Here is a 27,977-nt window from a genome sequence, read left to right as displayed (position 1 = left end):
CTTCTCCATACTCCCTCTATCCTACATGGTCCTTATGTCCCCAGACGCCTCCGTCGCATGGTCCTGCGGGATTGAAGTTGCCGGACGGGCAGTCTGATTGGCTGCTTGCCGAATTTCTCCATGATCTCTTTGATACGTGAGAGGTTGGTGCGGCCGACGGTGAAGTCGCACCTCGTGGCGCCCATTTCGTAGCCGACCTCACACACCTTACTGGACGGGCTGTAACCTTCGGCCCTGGCTGTGACTCTGTACTCTCCGGGGTTCAACAGGCGCCAGTAGTCACCGTCAGACGCTATCAAAGGCACACAGAGAGATGGCAAATGAGAGAGGGTGAGGGTGTGTGTGTGTGTGTGTGTCTGTGTGTGTGTGTCTGTGTGTGTGTGTGTGTGTGTGTGTGTGTGAGAGAGAGAGAGAAACAGAGAGAGAGAGAGAGATCTAACATGTGTGAACCAACCAGAAGTATATTTGTATGAGAAAATGATTCTGTCCATATTCTTGTAATATCTGAGGACATCCTTTCCAAAATCCCAGAATCTCATTTACTGAACAAACATTATTCTTGCCTTCACGGAATTTGAAGCACGACATGAATAGTATCCGGCTAGACCAAACAGCACTCAATAAAAAAAAACTGCTAAAAAGTTCCAAGCCACAAAGTTAACTTTCCCCTATGCAAATCTAGCCCTAAAATGTAGAACTTTTGAATGCTTGGCAACAGCTGAAGGTAAGCTGATAAGAATAGCTAAGAATACTCTAAACTGAGAATGAAAAGAGGAGAGGAGATGGTGCTCTACTTCTCAAGATGAGGGACTCTGTATTCCTGTTTGGGTTTTAAAAATAGCACTGCATTGTCATCTTGGATTTACCTCCCTCCACTCTTCCAGGCATGGCATTGTGTGGGCTGGAGTCGCAAGTGAACTTGCGATGTATGCCGAACCTTTGATCCGAGCAGTCATAGAGCTGACAGTTTTACTTCCTCCCCATCATCCGTACGCCCACCCTGCCCACACTTTAGCTCAGCCATGCAGCCTTGTGAAATACGATGATGGCTATGACACCACTGTTGATCTACTGTCCACACAACATGTGGAGATCACAGCGGTAACAAATCTGAGAGGAAATCTGGTTGTCTCGTTTTACTAACGAACTAATAATCGGGTATAAAATCCTGATGTATGATCATTATCATTTCGAAGGAGGTCTTGCGTCTAGTTAACATCCTAGATGGTTTTTTTCTTCTGATAGATAGTGAATGTCTACCTCCTGCTGTGCCTATGTCTATCCTGCACTCTGAGTGACTGCAGATGATTCTCCCCCTGAGTGGGGGAGAGACACATCTTCTGCTGGTTGTTTCACGGGGGAGGACTCTGTGTTCCTGCATTAACGATGTGGCAGTTGAAAATAACATCCAATTTGGAAAAGTTCAGCTCGAAATGTTCCCTTTTCTTGATGATGAGGGAAATGCAGTCTCAGAAAGAACCAAATTGTGACTTCTTCTCTCAGTAGATTTCAGAAATAACAACAGTTAATGTCCTAGTGGACATTCGATTTCATGCTCCGATTACAGCCATTTCAGCTCTAAAGACTGCCATTTTGGGATATATCAGAAAAGATAGCCTTGAGGGTGCACCGCACTTGATACCCAAATTGATCAGCTGGGAAGTGTTGTTGAGCACAACACACCATCTATTTACAATGGAGCACCATTGGGGCGCCTGGAGGATTTCTGTACAATAGAAGTGAGTCATTGTGTACAATGAAGCTCAAATGAAGAGTCATGGGACTCTATTAAGGCCTGCCTAAGGCAGCACTCGCTGCTTTGGTTGCAAAATATCAGCTTACCCGCATACCGTTTTCAAGACACAAGGCACATAATGACCCATATACGGTACTGCTAGACAGTTGAGACACAACTGCTTATGTAATAACCGGCAGCATCGTGGATTGAAAAAAATGGTAGCTGTTGTTTTTTTGTTGTGCAAGTGTGGGTCATTTACTTCATCAAGCATGAAATAGCAGCATAATAACTATCCATGAATTCATGATGACTCTTACTGTGTCTGTGACTGGAAGAAAAATATTTCTTTCGCCTTTCTAGCATTCACTTACCAGGAATGTTGCCTCTGATTATCATGTTTGAATAGTTTATTTAGTTAGCTGTCAATGTATTATGGACCTTTGTATTATAGACCTTTGTCCATAATAAATTTTCTACTGATGATGTTTAGAAATGCCATGAAAAACAACTTCTGTATTGTGCACTGGTTTAATATGGTGAGAATAACTTTGGGCATGTAAGTACCTATAGCACAGCATGTATTACATGTGGTATACCTGTGGTATTACCCTGTAGTAAACTCAAGTGTCAGCAAACATGACAGGAGATGGCTGGGGCTGCCAAAGAGCTTGAGCAGCATCACACTCTATGGTCACTACAACAAACTGCAACTGCCCTTCAAATCCTCGGAGGAGGAGGAGTTCAAGCTGACAAAAGCCAGAGTGGTGGTACAATACAGGGACTCAAGTGAAAGGTGGCTAAAGCAGGGATCCAAGTGAGGACTGGCAGGAAGTGGAGGGCTGAGGAAGCTGTTGTTCAGGTAGCCGAGGCAAGGCTGCGTCACAAGGAGCTGGTGGGTTTAGTCACACGAGGCAGAGCCAAGCCCATCAAATCTGCACACATGGGGCATAGCAGAGTCACCAGCGTGTCCACTGTGTTCCAAGCGAGGGCCTCAAGATGGCTGTGGCTCAAAAGAGGAGCGCTATGGAGTCATAGGTAGTTAAAACCTCTTCTTATCCACCTCATTTTTCTGGTTTTCTGCTCGAAATGACATGCCCACAGTGAATATAGAATATCTCCACAATCACAAGGGCCTTCATAATGATATTGCTATCAAATGAAAGCTAACACCTGTGGGGTGGCTGTAGAAGTGTCAGAATCAAAATCTATGTTACTGTGTCAGAGCAAATAGAGCTAGAACATTATAAAACATCTCAAATTCAGTCTCCGCCTAAAAAAAAAACTGCTTTTACAGTGAATATCACCTTGGAAACCTGATAACCAAGCCCAAATCATCTAGGAATCAGTACTCCAGGGTCTTATTAGTACTTGTGCCAAAGTCGATGCTAGTAATGTGAGCAAATGCAACTTTGTACCTGTTTTAGTACAGGTATGTTTAGGCGGACACCTACTGTATATGTTTAGGCCATTTGGAGATATTTTGGCACCATCTTTGACCTTTGACCTTTCTCATGTATCAGATTTCATTTTTTGGGGGGGGATTTTTTTGGGTTGGCCAACCAATGGTATGGAAATTCTGCGTTGAAACCGGACATGACACATTCTCCAGTTGGAGAAAACTGGATGTGACTTAGGCCGTGTTTACCGTCTCGGGAAAAAAATGGTGGCATCGTATAGCATGCAAAATTGTGAAAAAAATGTGATATCGATGAAGATAATTGATCGAGGTAAACTCTTTATATCACTTCGGATCCCCATGGGGGTCCGTGGATATAAAGAGGCTAGCCAACTTGACACAAGCTGGGATCTGATCAGCCCCGGCTGAGTCACCTAGAGGAGGGTGTATGATGTTGAAAGGCCCGAAACACCCGATGATTCCAGGAACATCACTGAAGATGTGTCCAGAGGCATCAGCAGATGTATGTACACAGCAAGCACATACAGTTATGGAGCATGAAAGGTAATATCAGAATATACAGTACCCCATCATGCTGTACTGGAAACTAAATGGGTAGCCCTTTATTTTACAGCCCGGTACTTACTTAAAGTACTAGGTAAAAAGCATTATTACCTGATAATTGCATATTAATTACACTAACTGTTTCTTTTAGATTCACTGACTCATGCACCAATTATGTGCCAAGTAGTTACCAACGGTGCTGAATTCATTGAGAAAAGTCTTACTCTTTGGTAACTTCTTACCACATAGTTCCCAAATTGTATCTTAGTAAATAGTGGGTAAATACCAGCTGAAATCGTACAGTAAAAGAAAGACTTGCCACAAATTGTGTGACATTAAAAAAATAATTTTATCTTGCAAATGTTGCTTATTGTTTTTGGGGAAATGTTCAGTGAAGTGATGTCAGACAGACCTGTGCGGATATCATGGTTGATGCCCTCCACAGAGATGATGGCGTTGGCTATGCCTCGGCCCAGCCGGTCCCTCACCAAGCCCTTGATCCCACGATGCACCTGAAATGAAAGGCCATGGGTCAACCGGCTAGATAATCCACCCCAAGATCAACCCCATCAAGAAGAAATACAGTTTGGTCACCACTGGGTCAACATTTGCACAGGATGATTTAAAACAAATCTCCATCTCCCTGTCTGTATACTACATTTCAAGTCGCTCTGCAAATATTGGGAAGAGTGCTGCAAGAATACAGTAGTTCTTATTAAGTTACGTTCATATTTGGTTCAAACTAAAATACTCAAAAGATCCAATATATCTCAGAGGTAGGGCAGGTTTGAACAGCAAGTCAAACAGCTTGTGTCTTCAGTGTGGGAATTTCTAAGCCAACATCTGTAGACAGTAGAAGACAGTAGGATCTTCTAGCCTAAAGACACAGTAGAAGACAGCAGGATCTGCTACCCTAAAGACACAGCCAAAATGTGCTTATGGTGAGTATGCTCATTCCCACCCAGTGACAGTGGCCCCTGGGGATGCTGTTCAGATGATCACACTGTGGTGTCACAGACCACCCGCTCTGATTATAATGCTACAACAATAACACAGGGAGTGGGCTCTTTTCTTGTTTAACTTGCAATTATCTCCTACTGTATTTGTACACATTAACACTGTAATCCATTTTCTTTCGTTGGAAGCACAATAAAAGATACACAGCTGGAGTAGGTCTAAATATACATGGTTTACTGGTGTCGGAGTGAAATAAATGACTGCAGGAGGTAACGTATAATGAAGTCAAACCAGACACCATACAAACTTAATTAGGGATATATGGCTTGTTTATGAGTGGGTAGGTGTGTGTGTGTGTGTGTGTGTGTGTGTGTGTTTGTTGTGTAGGTTTGTGTATGTGTGAGTTGCGGGGGCTGTGTGCTGCGGCTCTGCCTCTGTACCTGCTCCATGAAGACGAGCAGGGACTCGCGGTTGTTCTCCCACTCCTCCGGCAGCTCGCTCTCATGAGGGAATTTGTCACAGCCCACGTACATCGACAACTCAAAGCAGTTGGTGTGCAAGTAGCTGAAATCATTCATACCTGCCAACACAGAGCAATGTATCTGTTGGCCAACTTGCAACTGAAGAGTCAAGATCTTTGTTTTTTGCCATGAAAAAAGTATTTTCTAAAAGAGGCATTTGTGTTAGATTTGTGTTGATGTTAAAGAGGCAAACTGCTGCGTTTGTATATAATGGTAGCTTACAGGTGCTTTTGTGATGTTTTCTTTGGTAGTCTTGCTAGGTTATTTTACAACGTAACAAGCAAAACACAGGAAACACTAAAACAGCCGGTGGGGAAATTGCCTACGCAGATGGGTAGGCCTTCATGGATACTAAATAACACTACAGCTCCAAGGAGGTAAAGCGAAGCTAAAAGCTGAGCTGGTAACCACCAAAGACACAATCCTATAGAGCCCACTATATACAGTACAGTATACGAGGGAACAATGAACAAAGATCCAAGATGGAGGCAGAGAGGTGGACCCAGGTGGGCAGAACACTAACTGCCTGCCGCAGTGTGCCAGGATGCCCCGTTGATGGTGCCATCCTCTTTGGCAAAGTCCTCGGTGTGGCAGACGCGGCGGCTGACGTCGGCCATGAGGCGGTGTGTCGAGGCGTAGGAGAAGGCCAGCCAGCGGAAGACGTGGTCGTCGGGAGTGGGCGTCTGTTCTCTGGTCACCCCTTGGGACCGGGTCCTGTCATAGGGGAAAGTCACGACCAGCTCCCCGCCCTGGATGTTCCCCCCCAGGACGAAGGGGATCTTCTCCATCCACGCACCCAGCGCCCGTGTCTCCAAGGCAACCTGAGAGAGAGAGAGAGAGAGAGAGAGAGAGAGAGAGAGCCTGCGATCATCTCAATAGCAAGATGTTAGGACTGACAAATCAACACAGGCACCTTCTGAAAACAACGCCACTGCATTATGCACTCAGGGGAGAGAAAAATATGTTTAAAGATATCAAGCTGCCATGAATCTAGTAGTTAGAGATTCAAGCTTAGTTTGTTGTTACACAGGCCGTGAAGTGCACCTCAGACAATAAAAGTCTATCAAATCCGATGGAATTTATTAAAAATTCCTAAAGCTTTCTTTGAGAGGCAGTGTTGCATGAGATGTATTGCAGCCACCCCAATACCCAACGGGTTGTGTTCATATTTGCATACACAAGATATAATTAGAAAATGGATGCAAATTGCCATTTCTGTGAGGGCTCACAGTGTTTATTGGACCCTAACCTTATCTCAGCCCGAGTATAAACACACACACACACACACACACACACACACACACACACAGACACACAGACACACAGACACACAGACACATACACACACACACACACACACACACACAGACACACAGATACACACACACACACACACACACACACACACACACACACACACACACACACACCCTGGGACTAACCTCCAGAGCACACTAAAGCTCTGATTGGAAATTGTGAGACAGAAATGTGCAATTGCTACTCCTAAGATGTTTTTGTTTTTTTTATAATATGTATCTGTTATCTCTTGTCTGTTATTTATTATGTTTCATTCACCAATTTTGTAACTTGTATCTGTACTGGTCTGCGGTGCTGCATAATGCCAACACACTTGTGAGAAAGATCTTATTATAGGCTGCTAGGGTTTAAATTAGCTCACAGGGTGTTTGTCAAAACAAACCCTCCCCAAAATAGACAACCGTTCAAGACCCTCGTGTGGCATGTCTGTTGCGTACTGTAATGTCTCTGAAAACGAAATAAAAAACACATTGAGTAAAAAAAAAAAAAGACCCTCATGTGGCATACCCTTTTAAAACTCCCAATACCATAAACTTTACTTGTCAGACTCGCCAGTTTGTAAAATGATAACTGCCAATGAAGTAGTGAAAGTGCACCTGTCACCAAGCTGTTAGGATATGTTATATGGATGCTTTCCTTTATCGATCGACCCTCTCTACACTCCAGGGGAGAAGTCGGAGGATGGGCTCATTGTAACGCATGTAATGGTACGCTTTACAATGAGCCTGCCCTCCTCGATTTCTACCTCCACCAGCCTTCCCCTGACACACTGTAAAAGTCCTGACTTTGACTGACTGTGGCATTGTTGTTCTGGTACCACTCGGGGATGGCCACGTGGTGATTGAGCATTTTCCTGGGGATCCACTTCTTTGCTTCGGCCTCCCACAGTATGGAGTTGAGGTCCGGGAAATTCTGGTGGACGTCCAGCCCGTCCTGAGTCCAGCGACCCAGCGACCAGCCGCTCAGCTCTGACCCCTGAGGGCCAAACAGCACGGAGACACATGAGACACATGGTGACAATGTGAGGATAGATAGGTAAACAGGCCTAGTGAAAACAATTAGGCCTAGGCCTGAATGAGTCCCTGTGATTTGCAATAGTGGCTAAGCAGGCAAAGCTTTTGACTACGGGGGGTGGGTCTTATCTGATTGGGTTACGAGCTAACGAATGATAAGCCTTTCATCTGACAACGTCGTGGCTGATACAAAAAGGTTTGAGTGATTTTTTTTAAGGCGTGATTTTTTTTTAAAGGCCAAAACTGTTTTACAATGGGGAGAAATGGGGAAGACAAAAAGACAGGACAAAGTGGGGTTACATTCACTTCAAACACACTTGAAAGCCGAAACACGCTGAGCCACAGTGCATTAATAATTCCTTCCGTCAGATTCCATGGCTGTTGAGAACTTCTGAAGGACTCATTACCCGGACCAGACAGATCTTTTCAGTCCGGATCTTTCCGTGAGTGATAGAATAGGGCTCAGTATCAGCAGTGAGGGCTGGGTCTTGCAGACCTACCGCTTCAAAGGCTTTCTCGTACCCGTCTGGGTTGATGGAGGGCAACAGGTGGATCCTGGTCTCCTTTACCAGGTGTCGTATCCGTGGGTTACCAGACAGGTACTCCTGACACATGAACTGCATCAGCAGCAGCAGCAGCTCTCGCCCCAGCACTTCGTTGCCATGGGAACCCGCTGTGTAGCGAAACTCTGGTTCACCTGAGAGAGAGAGAGAGAGAGAGAGAGAGAGAGAGAGAGACAGAGAGAGAGAGAGAGAGAGAGATTTCTGTCATTATTAATTTATATGTTCCTATGTGTGCTTTGGCAATGTAATACGTCTTGTTATGCCAATAAAGCGTATTTAATTCACTTGACTTGAAAGAGAGCATAATGAAATGTGACAACATGTCAACACTCGAATCAGACTGACTGAGAAAAGGCGTTCGGTGAAGATTCTCTAACAGGAAACATGAAGTACATGCTACGTCAACGATCTTCACTGTAGTTATATTTCTAGACATGGCAACACACCATTTCTACAGTCAAGATATTCTCACCACGCTCATGCTCTCCAGGGTTGTCAGAGATCTCGATGGCGTAAAGCTTCAGACCACTCTGGCTTTTGCCAATGTTGTAGATCCGTGTGATGTTGGGGCACATTTCATTAACCACCTTCATCAGCTGCGGGACAGAATAACGTCATTAAAGTTCCATAGCTTTTAGTAAGACGTGGTGTAATTTCAGTTGTATAACACCATATGTTACTATTTTTGCTGTACTGTATGTAATGCAAAACAGATCCTATCCCCTTCCAGTAGTCGGAGTATGACCTCCAGCATTACAGTAAGTAAAAGTGGGCACAATTCTCTCAGGGATCAAGCAATCCCCCCAAAAGAGAGAGAGAGAGGTGGAGAGAGAGAGGGTGAGAGGAAGAGAAAGAGAAAGAGAGAGGGGGACAGAGAGAGAGAGAGAGGGAAAGGGAGAGGAAGAGAAAGAGGGAGGGAGAGAGAGAGAGAGAACAAGACAGAGAGAGAGAGAGAGAGAGAGAGAGAGAGAGAGAGAGAGAGAGAGAGAGAGAGAGAGAAAAGGAAATAGCAGGAAGGAACTAACATGACAAGCTGTTAAATCAAGCAGCATCATTAATTATAAAAATCTATGTTTTTGTTTACCCTCTCAAACAGCTGCTAGGGAAGTCATTAATCACAATGGAGTGATGGGGTTTTAATTAAGCAGTTGTTGAACCTCGGATTTTACCAAGTAAATCATTATGCAAACATCTGGTTTAGTTTAGGAAACAAGGGACCGCCTGGCTGAGGTGAAGTAGTACCATGCTAATATATATATGCTGTTCCCTCGATAATTACACCAGGCTTGAGCAATCATCAGGGACGATGTAAAACACATTTGAAGACACAGTGGAACAGTGCAGAGACATTCCACACACAATCAGCTTTTGATATCCGATTACTATACACCTAAAAGAACATTCCATGAACATTCCATATTCATCAATGAAACTAATGAGAGCAGCTAGACATGTGTTTGTTTGTCAGAGTTGTTCGACAGGCCATGAAATGACCCCGGCTGACAGAATGCCTGGCTAATGAGACATCATCCTCTTCATTAACTGTTTGTTCTTGCTAAAGCTCTCTCCATGCATATTGTTTTGTCTGATTTTCTATGCTCTGCCAGATTACGGAATTGGCAAGGATCTGAAATCTCCAAAACCCTGTCAGAACGATTTTGTCCTTTCTCTTCCTCTCCACTATCGGGCATTTATTTTATTTGAAAGAAAATAAGATCAACTATTTCCAACTGCAGCACTGTGAAGTAATGGAGAGATAGTGTGCTGAAGTGATTGGGAGGGAGAGAGATAAAACCACCTGAATTGGAATGTCAAGGACAAACAGAAGCTTTAAGGTGAGTCTTAAAAATGTGCCTACCTGTAAGTAATGGAGACTCAAAGATATTCACTTTCCCTACAGGGATTGTTATGCTATATAGTTTGATTTGATTTGATTAACGAACTAATATCAATGAACAAAATCTAATATTAATGAACGAATCTCATCAAATCTCACCAGTCAATCTGTGCCTACCTGTCAGTAATGGAGACTCAAAAATATATCCACATTTCAGCTCATTCTGATGATATTAGATGATATTTTGAAGTAGTTTATAGGCAGTGGCCACTGTTTTTATGCCTTGTGAGTGAGGCGCTCATTATGGTTCATGCCAGCATTTTGGGACACCCCTTGACAGCCTGCGTGCCTGCCAGCCTAGCTGTGAGGAGCTGTGCTTGCCGCATTATAGGAGATTATAATTCAAAGCCCTGCTAACGTCAAACCGTTTAGTCACAGTGTTCTAGTGATAAATACACCTGTCTGTCTTCATAGGACAGCCAGGCTACTGCTTATGACAATTGTATGCTAGTACAAGACGCCTACTACATTTTCATTGATCACAACTATTCAATTAGAATCAAATTCATTCAATTCATACATCCACGTGACGTGAGTTAATAATATTATGTGTGTTGAGTGTCAAGCCAATCTTATGGGTTTTGTCAATTCACAGACAGTATATATTATAGACATATATTATAGTATATATATATATATATATATATATATATATATATATATATATATATATTATAGATATGTTATAGACATACCTGTAACTGAATAATTATGTATTTATAATAACTGCAAGCTCTCTGTACAATACAAGCCTGCGTTTCCAACAAGTTTGACTCAACCATGTAGAAGACGGTACTCTCCTCCCAGTTCAGCTCGTACTCAACTTACATGCCTCATCTCTTTGTAGCTGTGATGTTTGAAGTCCAACTTGTCTGTTGTTGTGATTTCATTCCGTCTATGGTAATAATTGTTTGGGTCTGCCAGGAAACAGATCAGATTATCATAAAGTCATGGAACAGATTATTGAATGTCATGTACTGTAAAGAAGTGGTTTTGAGGACCACAAGTTACCTTATCTTACTGCCTATATTACCACGGAGTACATTACATTACAAAGCAATTATGGCTGCTGAGGAGACAATGGAACTCAGTTACCTGGTAGTCCCTCTGGTCAGACTCTGACTTGACCAGGTGTGTGGATAGACACAACACCAGTGGGTATAGAGACTAAGTACCTGGCATAGGGCAGCCGAGGATCTCCACTCGCATACAGAGGCTGCCACCGGTGAACCAGGAGCGCGGGTTGATGCGGATGTAGCGGGCGACCACGGGCACGCGGAAGGTGTTGAGAACTGGAATCTCCTTCTCTTTGTTTCCATTAAAGATCTACTGAGGCAAGCACATGCACATACAGTACGCTGCATGAGTGAGTACAGACACTGACATAGTGTGGTACACCTTTACTAAACATTGTAATATGTATATGAGCATATGTGCAATAGAAAACTTATACAGAGGAAGGGTGATTTTTATAATATTTTTTAAATAATTTTGTACATCAGAGCCTCATAGCAAGCTTCCATTTACTTCCTGGATGATGATGCCTCATGATGAGTCTCATGACTCCTATTCCTGGAAGTAAATAGCTCTCAACTACAACAATCAACCTCACTACAACTATCACCTCAATCTATGAGGTGTACTGTATATGCACAAAGTAATTATCAACGGTACAGTAGGCTGATGAGAATATGATTTTGGAGTAAAACTCAACTTATTCCCAGATCTTATACCTCTATTTTATTTCACCCTTAAAATGAAAACACATCATAAATCCAAGACAGTCTGGTAGTAATGGAAGGAGGGCCTCTCTCTCCTGTAGACAATGCCTCGTGCCAGGTGAGAGATTGGAGCCGCCACGCTTCTAAGTCTCTAAGTGAGTCTTGATGAGGTAACCATCTGTCTGAGTATCATCAATATTTATTATGTATCTCAGCTAATTTGGTTGTCAAATACCTAGGGCTCCTATGTCTCACTGGTAATTGTTTTCAAACAAGAATTCTGTTATACGAGCAAACTCTGACTTCATCAGAAACTGAAATCTTGAACAAAGGCAGACACAAGACATAGACTTGTTGTCGATGTTAAGAAATGACGAATTACAGCACAGCAGGTACCAATATGATCCAAAATAACCTTTTGAGAATTCTTTTTTAAGAAAGTATCAAGTATATAACATGGTTAGTGTGCATGGAAAAACAGTACTGCACTCCAACAACACATTTACATTTACATGTTTGGCATTCATCAGACGCCTTTATCCAAAGCGACTTCCAATAAATTCATTTGACTAAGTAAGTGAATCATCTATCCACCAATCATAGCAAGAAAAAGTAATCTATGCTCAGGCCAGGGGCCATTGATTTATTGGCAATGTATTTTACACCCACATATCGTTTGATCTCCATTTCGGCTACTCACCAGGTCTCGCGATCCATTCTTCAGAGTCACCCAGGTGTGACTGTCGTTGCTCATCAGCACTTTGTATGAGGTCACCCAATCACTCCTGAAAATCACATGAGAGTGGTACGAGTTAAGAACGCAAGGGGCGCTTAGGTGGCGTAGCGGGTTAAGCGTCGACCATGTAGCCATTGGGTTCCCGGTTCGATTCCGGCCGTGGGCATATCCTGCATGTCATCCCTTCTCTCCCTCTCACCCATCCTTCCTGTCAAAATCTCTACTGTCTCAATAAAAAGGAAATATGAGTGGGACTGCCACACTCAGAAAAAAACGACTTAAAAAAGGCAAGAAAGTGAATCTCTTCCACGCAGACCTGACTTGAAGTGTACAAACACAGTCTTGGTACTGTACATGTATAAGATCCAGACATATTTCACATCATAAAGCCTCCTACACACTGTCAGATATTTGCGTTCTTATAAGTTTATTGCAAGCCGCACTGTGCGACATGGAACTAACTAATGACCATCAATTTGATGTCATGCCTTATTCATCTTTGAACCATAGACACAGTACGATGTAGGACCACCGTTTTGAACCCACGACCACACATAATGCCACGACTGGTGATCTTTCGTCTTTTTCGAGCCAAAAATGGCACAGTGTGTAGGAGGCTTTACACTAAGTGGCTCAGTCTCGGAGCCAAGCTGAACTAATCTGACACCTGGTTCTGCTTTAGTGGAGCCACTATACAGTGTACTGTACAGTCGTTAAAGCTAGATATGCAAAGAGGATTCCATCGTGTACACGGCCCAGATACTTCACACTAAAGTATAAGATAGATAAATATAATACAGTACAGTGACAGATAAACATAATACAGTAGAGTGATACATGCTACATAATACAGAACAGTGTGCCCACGAGAGCACAAATTCACTGTTGTAGGGTATGTGTTATAGAATAATGCCCATTGGGACTGCTGTGTATAAAGATGCTTTCAGGAACAATGTGCACAGACATGTGTTTCCTTTTTTACAGTTGTTGGGAAAGATGACAAAACAAGGAAAATCAATTTCTACGTTAGCACGTATACTGTATCCTATACATCATAGGGTTTTGTGGATGATCTCATCTATCATACAGGTTAGCATCGTGCTACCTGATGGATGGTCTGTGTTTAAATTAGGTCGTTCCTGGATAGAGATATCCGCCATCACTGCTGCGCTGAATAAGGACAATGTCTGGTTAGAATCCCCGGTACTGCTAATTATAATGCTGTTATGATCAGACCACCAGAGCTGGCAACAAAGACAGCCACAGAGCCAGAGAAATAATTGCTGGGAGATCCTGTCTCTGTGCCTGCACCGCTGTGCTGTGTCTGTTGAACTGAGAAATCATGTAGGACTTGGAAGCGAAATTACACTTGCTGCATGATAAGGGAGCTCGCCTAGCTCGGGAACTACAAAATAGTTTCCAAAGTCTGTGTCACCTTTGCCAATTAAGGCGTGCAAAGGGCAGAACACGTCAAATATTATTACAGGGCTGGGTGTAATATGTAGATTCTGAAAATGTGATAATCAGGATGAATTAACTTCTTTTTGATTAACGAAGGACTTTGCTCATGGCAATACACAGACAGTACTGTGGTTTCATACAGCCAATACACAGACAGTACTGTGGTTTTATACAGGCAATACACAGACAGTACTGTGGTTTTATACAGCCAATAAACAGACAATACTGTCATTGCATACAGCCAATACACAGACAGTACTGTGGTTTTATACAGCCAATACACAGACAGTACTGTGGTTTCATACAGCCAATACACAGACAGTACTGTGGTTTCATACAGCCAATACACAGACAGTACTGTGGTTTTACACGGCCATTTGCTCAGAAGCAAACACTGCCAGTGGATGATGGTACTCAGATGTCATTTGAACATTTCCATGTGTAGTATTTCAGATGAAGATATAAAGTAGAGTATTTTGCTACTTAACATGATGGTTCTCTCACCAGCTTTGGCACCACCGCTAGCCTAGTTACTGCAGAAAATGTGCCTTGAAGACTTATGATATTCACTGTGTGTCCCAGTGTTTAGATGAGTCAAGTCTGACATGAAGAGAGCACCCAGGCCCTTTGAACACTGTGGGTGGAATAATTCAAGGTGAAGGACTATGACTAATACCCTCTTTCTCCAGAGTAAAGCCCAGATGGGATCCTTTGTGAGTCTTAGAGTGGGTCACCCAGGGGCACTTTCAAATGCACGTGCATGCGTGCCACATGCGTTCTTCTTGTGTGTGCGTGTGTGTGTGTGTGTGTGTGTTTGTATGTGTGTGTATGTGTGTGTGTGTGTGTGTGTGTGTGTGTGTGTGTTTGTATGTGTGTGTATGTGTGTGTGTGTGTGTGTGTGTGTGCATCGCTGGGGTTCCGCTGAGTCAAACAGGGCTCCAGGGAAGCCCCTGGCGACAGCCACAGCCACAGCCACAGCAGCCACAAAGGATTACACATGTCAGCGAATGTGCTCTCCTACTGTAACCATGGTTTCCCACTGGTTGTAACCTCTTGCTTACGACTAGGGTCTAGAAAATGTCCCATCAAAATCGGTGAATGAGGATGACGATGCGGAGGAGTGCACTGTAGTTGCGACACAAATAACTCAAAATAACTACGGTACACAATCAGATGGACAGTAAGTGTGCTGAGGCAATGATTGAAGAATCATTCAGAAGTCTCAAATGGCATAATCACTTCCTAGGCCAAAGTGGCTCGAAGGGATGATGAGGATGTGGAACAGAAAAGAGGGAGGAGGGGTGAGGAGGTGAGTCAGATTGGAAGGACAGCTGAGCTGCCCTTCCCGCTGAGAAATCTGTGATTCCATGGAGACATCATCAGCATGATGATGGGGCTCAAATTTGAAACCTAATTTGATCCTCACAATGATGAATTGGTCCGCAAGCGGTCACTGTTTCAAACCGCACGAAATGTGGACATGTGATCCTTTTTTGCACCTGCAAAGTAATCATCATCCAAGTCATTGTGATGAAAGAACAATGGGAGCATCTCCCCTGATCTCCCTTTAATTGCGTGGTCTTTTCAACGTGACAGAGATGACGATGGAGATTCAAATCAAATACACTCCATTATTAATTTATCCACCACCACTTGCAGCAGCTCTCATTAGAGAGAGACAGAGAGAGAGAGAGAGAGAGAGAGAGAGAGAGAGAGAGAGACAGACAGACAGACAGAGACAGAGCAACAGGCAGAGACAGAGTGGAGGATCAGAAAGAGAAATTATAAGATACGATATGATAAGGAACAAAGGCTTTCTCGACTGTTATTTAGAATTAATCACACCTGAGAGTTTATTGAACTGCGTTTATTTTAACATTTCTTGTCAACTAAACCGTGAACCTATTGGCAGTTGTCCAATATATAGGGATGGTACTCACTGCCACTTGTATGAGTGTTTAAAGGGTATGGTACAGTACTCACGACCAAAGGGAGCTCCTGCCCTGTGTGATGACCCCAGTGAACTTGGTCAGCCTCCTGGCGTCCACCTCAAACCACTGCAAGGGGTCATTCCTCCCAGCGCACCAGCCTCCATCATAAAGGTCATCCTCATAGAGGCCAGCCTGACAGAAAAGGGAAGAGTTTAGTTTAGCCTGCCCTGCATGGCACTCTTGAATGTGAAGATTCATCCCCTCAACAAACCAATGTTTACAGTCTGAAACTGAGCCAATCTTAACTGCATTTCAAAATTCATCATTCCTTGTTGTCACAAAAGAAGAGCTATGTTTGGGGTTATCCTGGAAACCTGTTGGGTCCAACTGATTGAAATAGGACCCTACATCATCCCTGTATGCCCAAACATTGTGTCTAGTAAAATGAGGGCACTTTCTACTTAAAATATTGATGTGTGTGAGTGCTTTGCAAGGAAAAGAAATATTGAAATATGCAGTGAAAGCCCTCCTAAGAAGAAGAAAATAGCAAGGTAAATTGCTGTATGACGTGGAAGCATACAGTAGGCAATGAATTAAGGTAAAGTATACTAACTTGATGATACGCTGACAATTATGTGAATCTGAATGCTAAGAGAATATACCACTCATTCTAAATTATACATTCAGCAAACAACGCAGGATCAGAGTGATTCTCTGTGAGCTCCAAGCACCTAGTTAGTCTCACTTATTGTTTCCAGAAAATCAATTTTGATTACATAAATGTGAAAGAATGGTGATTAATATGCCAATATTTTCTCTCCTCAAAGACAGACTTTGCTGTGTTTGGGTTAGGGCCTTTTAAGATGGCTTTGATCGCTTGGATTTACTTCCTCCAGACCAGGAAATAGCTTGTTTACAACAAGGCTTGTTTGGCCGTACTTGAGGCCGTCCTCCTCAGACTAAATGAAGAGAATAGGCTTCATCTGGCCAAATTATCCTCCACCGCATTTATTTCGGTACCATCAGTGCTTGGAATCGAAACATATGAGCAACAGACGGGGAAGAAAAAAAGCACTCTCTATTAGGCATTGGCCTGAATCAACAGCTGACATCTGTTTTCTTTGTGTTCCTTCTGACTTCCAGAGATTTCTCTCTCCAGATTGGAGGCATCCGCATCATCCTATTGTCACACACACACGCACACACGCAAGCACACATGTGCACACACACACACACACACACACGCACGCACGCAAGCACACATGTGCACACACACACACACACACACACACACACACACACACACACACACACATTAAGTTACAACAGATCTGTAAACATGAGGATTTGTTTGTTGGGATCTTGGTAGACCCAGAAGTGTGTGGAAGTCATTACGTGTACTATATCTTTATGTGTACTATATCTTTATGTGTACGATAAACTGCTCTGCAGTTTGCTTCAGTCATCATCATCTACGAGATGTAGTGTCCTGAATCAGATACGGTCTAGTACACATACCGTATTTTCCGCACTATAAGGCGCACCGGATTATAAGGCGCACCTTCAATGAATGGCCTATTTTAGAATTGTTTTCATATACAAGGCGCACCGGATTATAAGGCGCACCGGATTATAAGGCGCACTGTCGCTTTTTTTTTTTTTTGGGACTTTTAAGTGCGCCTTATAGTGCGGAAAATACGGTATGTGTACTACATATATATACACATATACATATATGTGTACTAGACAGTATCTGATTCAAGACACTACAGCTCGCAGATGATGATGACTGAGGCAAACTGCAGAACAGACTTGCACTCCCATTCAAATTCTCAGTGGAGCTCGCACCAACAGGAAATACCTCTTCTCCCAGATGTCGATCCACTTTATTAGGTTTGGGAATATGCCTCTGGTTGAACTGAATGGCAAGGCTATTGTTTTCTCTCTCTCGAGTCAGCCAGCCACGCACAATGAACATGCACCCTAAGATGGAATAGGATCTACGCCACCCGTGTTGACCGAGCCATCCGCCAAGACATCTTTATCAATGTCATAATCTATAAATGTTGTTTTAAATCTGGGTTCTCCACGATCCTCTGAAATATGTATTATTCTACTCGGTCCTTGGAACCGTAAATGAATCCAATTAAAGTTTCCGAGCCATTGGAAGCATAAGAAGCAACTGACGGAAAAAGTAGGTCACTCAAGCCTGTTGTACTTTTTCAACAAGGGTTTCATTTGATACACCTTGACCCCATTCAGGTCATGTGTTGTGAGGTCTGTTGCACATGTAAACCTCTTGACACACCTGGATGTTGAGGCGACCTCTGTGTGCTCCAAGGCCATACCGTCTCATTGTGGAAGCGTGAAGCTGAAAGTCATCAATCTTAAGGGTCTCCAGTCCCATCGGAGGACATTCTAATGAAACAAAATGAAAAGTGACTTTGTTACACAATCATGATGATAATAATACAACAATAATATAATGTATTTAATGTTTCATCTTGTTACATAACAGTACTGCTGTATATATTATGCTGTGAAGCAAGCAGGACTCGTACACAAAGCACATACTGCCCAGACTGACCAGTAGTATAGAATACAGTAACTCATATCCTCTTGTATGTACAGTACAGTAGCCTGTTACAACAACAACAACAACAACAACACTTGTAGCTCCGTATTCATGTAAACAACACATGGGCGAATGTATCTCCCACTGGTAAAGTAAAAATTAAGAAGTGAGTAACATTAACTGTCATTGTGTCACAGTTTCTCAACACATGTTCAGAAACCATTAGCATCATCGCTGCCCAACCAACAGAGGTGGGATATGAGTCATCCAGCCAGTGTCCTTTGAAGCAGACATGAGCACCAGCCCACACCAAACAGATGGGCAAATCTACAATATTCTCAAGGTCTAGAAAATCCAATCATTAGGTCTGGATGAAATGGAAAAGTGTTGTGTGATTGTTTGGACTGGTTATGAAACTACTACAATACTGTAAGTACCACACATGATGTGTCAATTTACACTTACTGCATACACACATACGTTTGTATGTAGATATCAGGTGTGGTAAGTGTAAATTGACACATCATGTGTGGTACTTACAGTTTATAATTTATAATGATGTGTTAGTTACAGCACTAAGACTGTTCAATGGCAACTAAAGTAGTAGTCGGGGTCAAGGCTCCTGAATCTGTATTTATTATTTATTTTAATCATCATCATCACTTTTTAGTATTTTAATATAATAACTATAGCCATCTTTTTATCCACTTTTCTATCATGATCTCACTGTTTGTTTATAATACTATACATGGCTGGCCCAGTATTGTTGTCTGTCCTTTATGTTGTGTTGTCATGTGTTGTTTTTAGAGAGCGGCGTGGCAAAATGAATTTCCCCACGGGGATAAATAAAGTATAATTGAATTGAATTGAATTGAATAACGCATAATTATAAAATGAATACAAAACATGTATCCTTAATAGAAATGGTCTATTTTTATTTATTTATTTATTTTATTTGTTTTTCAGATTTTATCCCTTTTTCACCGAATTTGGCAGCCAATTGAACCCAACCTAGCATCCAATTATCCCCTGCCTATTGCGAAGGATCCGCCGCACGACCCCGTGGCCGGCAGTCCCAGAGGAGGCCGCCAGGCAGACTAGCTGACTGGCTCCTCGAGCCCAGCACCGTTATTCCGGCACCCCGGGGGCGCTGTTGCGCGACGGATCCTTGTCCGGAAATACTCCTATACCGCCCTCGGGAGCGGCCGCCCAATATACCGCTCCCCGTGTGTGCCCCAGCCATATAGAAATGGTCTATTAAAAGATTTATGAATGTCCTATTTTTGGAAATGATATACCAGAGAAGAGCTACAGAATGACATGGGGGACAGTAGAGCCTTCATGTCGTGCTTGGGAGCTGTGATGCAGAACACAGTGTGACTGTCCTTGTGATGCCTTGCTGTGGGCGTGCTGTATGGATCCATCATGTGCAGTGAGGCTGAAACCCTGCTAGGTTAGCTAGCCGGCTAGCCGTAGCTCACAAACACACACACACACACACAAACAGGGCAATGGTATTCTATGATGCTTTGAGTCCCGCAGGACTTGCCATCACTTTAGATCTTTTGATTAATGATGACGTTCAATATCTTTTCGAATCATCATCTCATCCTCCACAGCTAAAACGATGCAATCCCTCAGACTCTTTTTTTGGGCTATATGGAACTAATGGACTATGGACTAAAACACTACGGCCCAAGATGAGCTGTGTATGGCTGTCTGGTTTCAAAATTGCTAAATACCAGCTTCATCAAAACACACATCATTTCACTTATTTTTTTTTCTTCATTTTCTGCAAGACAGCAATGCAACACTTGAGTTCGCTTGGCTGAATCACCATCTTGAACTGATTACACAGATGAGATGCTTGCTCACGAGATAGGGCCCTTTGTTTGGGATCGACTCATCTTTTTAACTTGGCTGGGTATCACCCAGTGACCTAACCCTAACCCAACGTGCAAATAAGTGAGCTCTTGTGAAAGGCCCTGATGGCTAACAGCTTCTTCGGCCTGAACATGCCGTTTGGCGGCTACCCCGAAACTCCAGCTATGGGATTTCAAAGCAAGTATTTCCGCTTGGGCGTGTGTGTTTGTACTCGCAGCATGCACTGCTCATGGTTTCCATTACCACGCTGTCACACGGCTAAAGCTGTCCTCGTATGAACACTGAGGCTCGAAGTCGCAGCAAATGGTTGTTGCAGACCGACAAAAAAGATATATAACTTATATACTGTGTGGACTTCCACCTCCTCACTTCCCGCACCATATGCACATATGGATTTGGTCAAGTCTCTGCATATTTTCTCTCCATTACTGGGAGCCTAAGTTGGCCCTTATTTAATCAGTCTGGTGGCCTTCTCTCTGTCTCTCTGTCTGTCTGTATGACACCCCAGACCGTATCCATCACACTGGAATGGGAGTTTAGAGCCAACAGAACGTTTTTTAATCCCCAGGTGGAGTGAATGAAATGTGGTGACATTTTTAAAGATCACAGATTTTTTGGAGAGATCCAAGATCCACACACTGCCTCAACAACTGATGATATCGCATGATTACTGTAATACTCGGAGCATATGCTATCACAAGCTTTATCAAAGCCAAGTGAGTGAGTGAGTACTAGAGTGAGTATAGCAGAGAGGCAGAGAGACCAGGGTTAGTGAGCCAGATAGATAAGAAGAAGGCTACTGATTATGACCAATTAGTACGGTATTTACAACAGGCATATGAAGCCCATGTGTTAGCCCTTCCTGTGACCCTACGCTAAAAGAATATATGTACATATTTCAAATCAGAATCATCCTATTAGAGACGTGGGCTGAGGGCATGCAGTGGGTTCAGCACTAAGGCATCACAATTCATTACGGTCAACCTGCCCCTCATAGCAACAAGCCACACGAACAATGTTAACAAGGAAAACAAGCTATGCACATGGCATCCTGCCGTGTCGATGAGCATGAGGTCATTATGTACGTTTGTGTGTGTGTGTGTGTGTGTGTGTGTGTGTGTGTGTGTGTGTGTGTGTGTGTGTGTCTATGTGTATGTATGTATGTATGTATGTGTGTGTGTGTGTGTGTGTGTGTGTGTATGTGTGTGTGTGTGTGTGTGTCTGTGTGTGTGTGTGTGTGTGTGTCTGTGTGTGTGTGTATGTGTGTATGTGTGTGTGTGTGTGTGTGTGTGTGTGTCTGTGTGTGTGTGTGTCTATGTGTATGTATGTGTGTGTGTGTGTGTGTGTGTGTGTGTGTGTGTGTGTGTGTGTGTGTATGTGTGTGTTAGTGTGTGTAGTATTCCACAAACAGCACACAGAGAAGCCTGCCGAGTTAATCTGACATTGAAAATAATATATCATGCAAATCTAAAACGAAATTGCTCAGTCCCGTATAGCTGTTAGCTTTGCCACTTGTCACAGCGCTGCTTAGGGCTTGAAACCCGAGTTTGAAATTGAAGTTTAGTCAGGGACCAGGGTCTGTCAGAAGCATTCAATTTCCATCTGCTGACACAATTGTGAAATATGAATGGTGCCTAATTGTCCTGTTACTGTGCTATTCATAGACAAAAAGCAAATAGATTTCGGGAATAGCAAAGGACTGGATGGCATCATTTTTTTTTACTGTAGACATCTATGACGGACTGGAAACTCTGAAAATGGGCTTGAATAAGAAAATGAGTTCAGTCATCCTGTAACCTCTCCAAGTTAAGGACAGAGCTGCAGTGCCCATAATTGAATACATTAGTGTGACTCCATGATGAATCACTGTTTCTAACTTCCCCTGCCAGACAGCTGCACATCAAAAGCCTGTTTACAAGAATCAATAAAGTTTTAGATTTTGCCTGACAAAGGTCCAAGCCATCATAAATTCAACATGCAACTCATCCATTGCATCCAGTCGTGTCCCATGGATAGAATGCCACTAAAGATATCAGCTTTTTTGGGGAAACATCTTGTTTTAACATCAAAACTCTTGTGCTGATGAGCATTCTAAAGGGGACAGAAATGTTGAAACACTCCTCTAATTACGCTCCTTAAATGCCTGCCACAGTTGAATACTCGATGTAATGATTTCCCTATTGTTACCCTCGTTCACACTCCAATACACTAATTAAGGAAATACGAAAAGCAAAGAAGTATCCATGATCCCCTTGAAAGAGTTCAGTTGAGTGTCTCTAAATGCTGGAATTAATTTGGTTTCTCTGCTTATTATAAATGGTGCTAATTAAAGCCAATCCTTTAAGAAAGAATACATACAATACAGTACATAACATAACATGCACAGGTCAGTGTTAGTTTATCCATGATTGAATTGTCAAAATATAAGCCAAAAAGTGTAATGCAGATAAATCATTGCTGCTGCCAAATGACACACTAAACATAGTGTACATGATTTAGACAACAGAGTTGCCTTCAGGAATTATTTCAGTCCAAAAGACACAGCTTGGGAACTGGAACCAAGAGCATGAAAGAAGAACTGTCTGTGTGCTGGACGTATTTATGCCTCAGCGTTTGTGCCAGACATGTCTGAGTTGTGTTCCCATTTTCTGACATGTTAGAGTTATCCTGCCTTCCAACTCCCAACTCGCTTCTGAATGCTTTCTGAAAATAATTATATATTTATATATATATATATATATATATATGTTCCCATTTTCTGACATGTTAGAGTTATCCTGCCTTCCAACTCCTAACTCGCTTCTGAATGCTCTCTGAAAATAAGAATATATTTATATACAGTATATATATATATATATGTTCCCATTTTCTGACAGTTTAGAGCTATCCTGCCTTCCAACTCCCAACTCGCTTCTGAATGCTCTCTTAAAATAATTATATATATATACGTATATTATATATATATATGTGTGTGTTCCCATTTTCTGACATGTTAGAGCTATCCTGCCTTCCAACTCCCAACTCCCTTCTGTATGCTCTCTTAATATTGTGTTAAGTATTTACCACCCTATAGCAGGAAAGGCAGATGTATTATAGAGGCATTTTTAAAAAATAAAAAAGATATCTATATATCTATATAGATAGATAGATATATAGCATTCAGAAGCGAGTTACAAAAATATGTAACAAAAACAGTTAGTCTGTCTTCAACAGAATGCAGCCATTATCTAGTCATTGTGGCTTGGAACAGAATGACGGTGATATACAATCTACACAGGACCACAGATATTCAGAGAAAGTATTCGTTTCTACAACCACAGGCAACCACAGGCAGCCACAGGCAACTGGCCTTCGAACTAAGACCCACCTAACTTCTGTTTAGTCATTCTAACATGATCCATGGCAACCAGACACAATGTTTCATCTGCAGAGAGGACAGCAGCGCCTCTGTCTTCACCTCACATCAGAAGCATCATCTTCGTTGCCAGGTTTTTCCTCCGAGGGAAAATAAGAATTTTTTGGTATCTTAACCCTCTCCAACAGGAGTCAGACACATTTGTCATTTCTAAGTGTGTGCTTGTGTGTCTTTCCAATCTTGCAGACTGTCCTCACACAGACGCGCAAGTAAGAACTGTACGAGGGGGATGGATATCGCCGAGGGGCTGTTCACAGGTACTGAAGTTCTGCTCGAATGAATCCCAGCGGTAGTGTTATGGCAGCCATCACTTACTTACCCTCTTTGACTGACTTGTACTGACCCTCCGCCTCGTTGATGCTGTTTGGAGTTTTCAAAGCACCCTTTTTGTTTTTCTCAGCCTTCTTGTTTCCAGTTTTCACTGAGAAAAGAAATAGATCTGCTGTTAGAGACGCATGATATTCAATCACTCAAAAAGCTTCCACCTCTCATGAACCTTTACATCCCCACGGTCCTAATAAAGTTATAATGACTAAATACAGTCTACGGTACTGCACCAGATTCAAACTACCTCGTAAGAAGGTAAATAATGTCCTAAAATGACAATATGCAGTTGTCCACATAACTGCAAGTCTGAGTTGGAGCAGAATAATATTTCTACTCCGACTCTGACTTGCAGTTATGTGAACAATTGCACATTGTCATTTTAGGACATTATTTGATTCTTCCAAGGGCTGCGTTCGTAAATTCGCTCTGGAAATCTGATCAGCACTCATGGAATGCCTCTTGTCCAACCACATTACTTGGTCCCTTTATGACGTTGAACCCAGTGTGCACTCTGGCGCTCTCAGAGCGGATTTACGAATGCAGCCAAGGTATAGTCAAGCACAGTACCACTTAACTGCCACACAGTTCAAGATTATCATGAAAATGACATTTTCCTGAAGGAACAACAGAGTAGACTTCAATTCATGGAAATTAATTTAATGTGATTGATTTATCAGGTTTGGATAGGCAGGCCCCATGCGATAACTATTTGCCTCAAATAGGCCCATTAAGCAATGCAGAAAGCTGCAAATAATTAAGTCAGTGGATTTAGATGAAGTAGACTCATGAATCATGAGATGTAAATTGTGAAATCTTGTTATTGACCTATTTAGTGTTTTCAGGTTTTTAATGTTATTCGTGATGAGCAACCAATGTAGATTAGGAATAGATAATTAATAACATAATTGTGTTCTCAAAGATGACCCTTCGCAATTGCACAGATGAACCTCACGAATGATGCTAGCGAAATCATATGATAAAAAAAGACTGACATAATGACATTTAAGACTAATGACATTTCAATAAGCTGAAAAAAGGAAGTACTTCACACAACGGGCTACTTGCTTGAACATAAAGCATGAGATGCAACAGAGCAGAATCAAAGAATTTTGTGGACAGCAAAGGAACTAAAATGTTGTGCTGCACATTATAGAAACAATCATCATGAAGTGTTCAATAGTGTAGTCTACTTCCCATGTCTGTAACTGCCTGCAGAAGGCTGTGTTGATGTTCCTGTGCCAACCCCACCTACTGCAGGTACCCCTGCAGAGACACGTGTGAGGGAGGACGCCTGAACTGTTGAGTATCTGTAGACACAGCTGCTCTCTATTACCTGGCTAACACACCTCACCAGGCCGTCACTGGACACACCTACTATACTGTATTGTACCTACATGCCTGTTATGCTAAACTCACAGCCTGTACCTCATCTGTGCAATTGACGGCCCCAAGACTCTGGAACGCCCTCCCCCCTGACCTGAGAGCCGCTCCCTCAGAACTCATTTTTAAACGGCAATTAAAGACTCTTCATCTGTTTAGGCAGGCCGTTAGTCACCTATAGCCATCCTATGTTCCTGTTTATGTTCTGTTTATGTTGTCCCTTTGGGGTTTTCCACCGTTTTTGTTTTTAATCCCTTTTGACGATGTTTGACGGCACTTTTCTTTTCACCCATTTTGATCTCTTATTTTGATGTAAAGCACCCTGTGCATCCATGCTGTGAAGGGTGTTATAGAAATAATGTTTTACTTACTTACTTACTTACTGTACCAGACATGGGCTGAAAAAACTATTTGAAATACTGTTTTAAAACTCCTGATGGCCGGGGTTTGTGCTTTTGGCGCTATTCCATCGGTTCCATGGCGCCAGATACTAATGGAGCCAAGGTCTGACTGCTACCTTCGTACCTACATGTCTGATACTGCCCTCCAAACACACAGCAGGGTTGACACTGGCCCCACAGAACTGAACTAAGTAACCATTGTGCTGCTATACTGCATAAACTGCAAACGCCATAGGGAAAGGCTTTCATCCATAGTAAACTCATTTGTAAAGAATCCCATGGTTCCATATAGCGCCGCTGTGGAGGAGCACGTGAGCGTGTGTGTGTGTCTCACATGTGCTCTGCACACCAGGGTTCCTAATGTAATCCTGACCTCCCAATGCAGCGCTAGAGGCAGCAATACCGCTCCTCTCCTCAGCCCACCTGGCCTTGCACACAGCCACACAGCAACCTGGCGCTGATCTCTGTGTATGGAGGAGGAGGGAGGGACTACCGGAGGAGATTATTGTTTGTCTTTTTCTACGCTTCCATCCATCACTATCTGAATTAGATTCAGATGGTTTTCTCCAGTCCAAAAGACTAAAGTAGAGATTCTGTGCCACGGGTTTTCCATTCAGATTCATCAAATAAGCTAGGTTATATACAGTATTATATCTGGTACACATTACTGGATTTTAAACTGGAAAATGTAATTCCCAGATCGTTAGTCTCTCAAAGGTTATTAAAATGTTGGTTTATTGTAGGATACATAACATTTTGGGACAGAGCAGTGACCGAACTGTGAAGTGTTCCACTCCTTCTGGTTTTGATCATTTTGTTTTGTATTTTGCTTGGTTCTGACATCAAACTGCAAAGTCTCCAATTCGTCATTCCTATTAGTGCAAAACAACCATATTATTTCAAAATGAATTACCAGGCCCTTTGAAAGCAATGACTTGTGTGGCTATTCCTATTATTGCATGGTAAACAAATTAAATACATTTTCCTAAACTCAGCCATTGTATTGATTTTGTAAATGTAAACAAGACTGGATGTGGATGATGATATCAACAGATGATGCCATGTGTTACCATGGCAAAGAGGTTGTGGCACACACAGGGTATGAGACTTTTTTTTTTATAGACTACTGTATGTTAGTATACAGTAACTGCAGCCAGTCATTGAGAAACCATTGATAAAGTTCTCACCAGATACAGTATGTTAGCCAACTTCAACTGTGGCTTATTTAAAGCACCAATAACATTTTACAACAGTACTTTTGGATGGCCTTTCTACCAATAAAACCTTTTTTTGCCGAAAATCTTTGGAATAACCTTTTTTATCATACACAAGAGAGTTTGTGAGTGACATTTTCGAGAATTTCATGCAGCCTACTGTAAATCCTATGCCCTTTTCATTTTACAGTACCTGACTTAGCTTCATTGGTGGTCTTGTCCGTCTGTCTGCCGTTCACTTTCTGGCCCTTGGGTTCTTTCTTGGCAGTGGTGGTCTGACTGGGATGCTCATTCCTGCGCGCCACAGGCTCCTGCACCTCAGGTTGGGGCACGAGATCCTCTGGTCCTCCTGGGACGTGGTGGTAGTGTTCTCTGGTGAGGAGCTCCTGCAGGTAGTAGTCCTCGTCCTCTGCGGCAAGGCCGTGGCTGAGGTCCAGGAGTCCTGTGAGGAGCCACAGCAGACCCAGCGTGAGGAGGAGAGTGAGGCGCTGGCCTCTCATGGCCCTGGGGATCATCAGTCAACAGCGGGGGGTCCTGCTGTCTCCAGAGGAGGCTACTGCTGCTGCGAGGCGGCGTCCCATTAAACTGCTTCCGCTTCTTCCTCTCTCCCACTTCTGACGGCGTGGTAGGGTGGTTCACAAAGTTCTCAGAGCGCTCCAAGTGACTGACGAAAGCAGCGGAGCCAGGGGGTCCATGGGAGTCTCTGTCTGGGAAATGTTCGCAGGGTGAGAGGGAGGGAGAGGGAGGGAGAGATACACGCAGAAAGAGAGAGAGAAAGCAGAAGAGAGAGGAAAGGACAGAGACAGAGTGAGGGAGAGGGAGAGGGATTTTCTTCTTTAGATGTTGGCAGGTGGCTCAAGCTCTAAAAAATCCTCAGAAGGAGAAAGGGAATTTTTAATTTAACCCTTTAGCTTTGTACCACAGAGGTACAGAAGCCTGACTGAGTCTGTGTAGATAGTGGGTAGT

General features: G+C 42.8%; 1 protein-coding gene across 1 annotated transcript; it reads right to left on the bottom strand.

The window, feature by feature from the left end:
• Window positions 1–32: 32 nt before the first annotated feature.
• Window positions 33–27,511, bottom strand: cpxm2 (carboxypeptidase X (M14 family), member 2; the record flags this gene model as incomplete). Its single annotated transcript, XM_080542254.1, has 14 exons — window positions 33–292; window positions 4,111–4,210; window positions 5,096–5,235; window positions 5,700–5,997; window positions 7,289–7,468; window positions 8,007–8,203; window positions 8,542–8,665; window positions 10,795–10,883; window positions 11,142–11,292; window positions 12,388–12,472; window positions 15,868–16,007; window positions 18,124–18,233; window positions 24,009–24,110; window positions 27,205–27,511. 14 exons carry the CDS (start codon window positions 27,509–27,511, stop codon window positions 33–35), a joined length of 2,283 nt encoding a protein of 760 aa, XP_080398380.1.
• Window positions 27,512–27,977: the final 466 nt, after the last annotated feature.

This window comes from Nansenia antarctica (genome assembly GCF_963989245.1).
Source record: "Nansenia antarctica genome assembly, chromosome: 11".
Classification (NCBI taxonomy): Eukaryota; Metazoa; Chordata; class Actinopteri; order Argentiniformes; family Microstomatidae; genus Nansenia; species Nansenia antarctica.
Note: the sequence above shows the minus strand (reverse complement) of the source record. Positions and strands in the feature narration are given on the sequence as shown.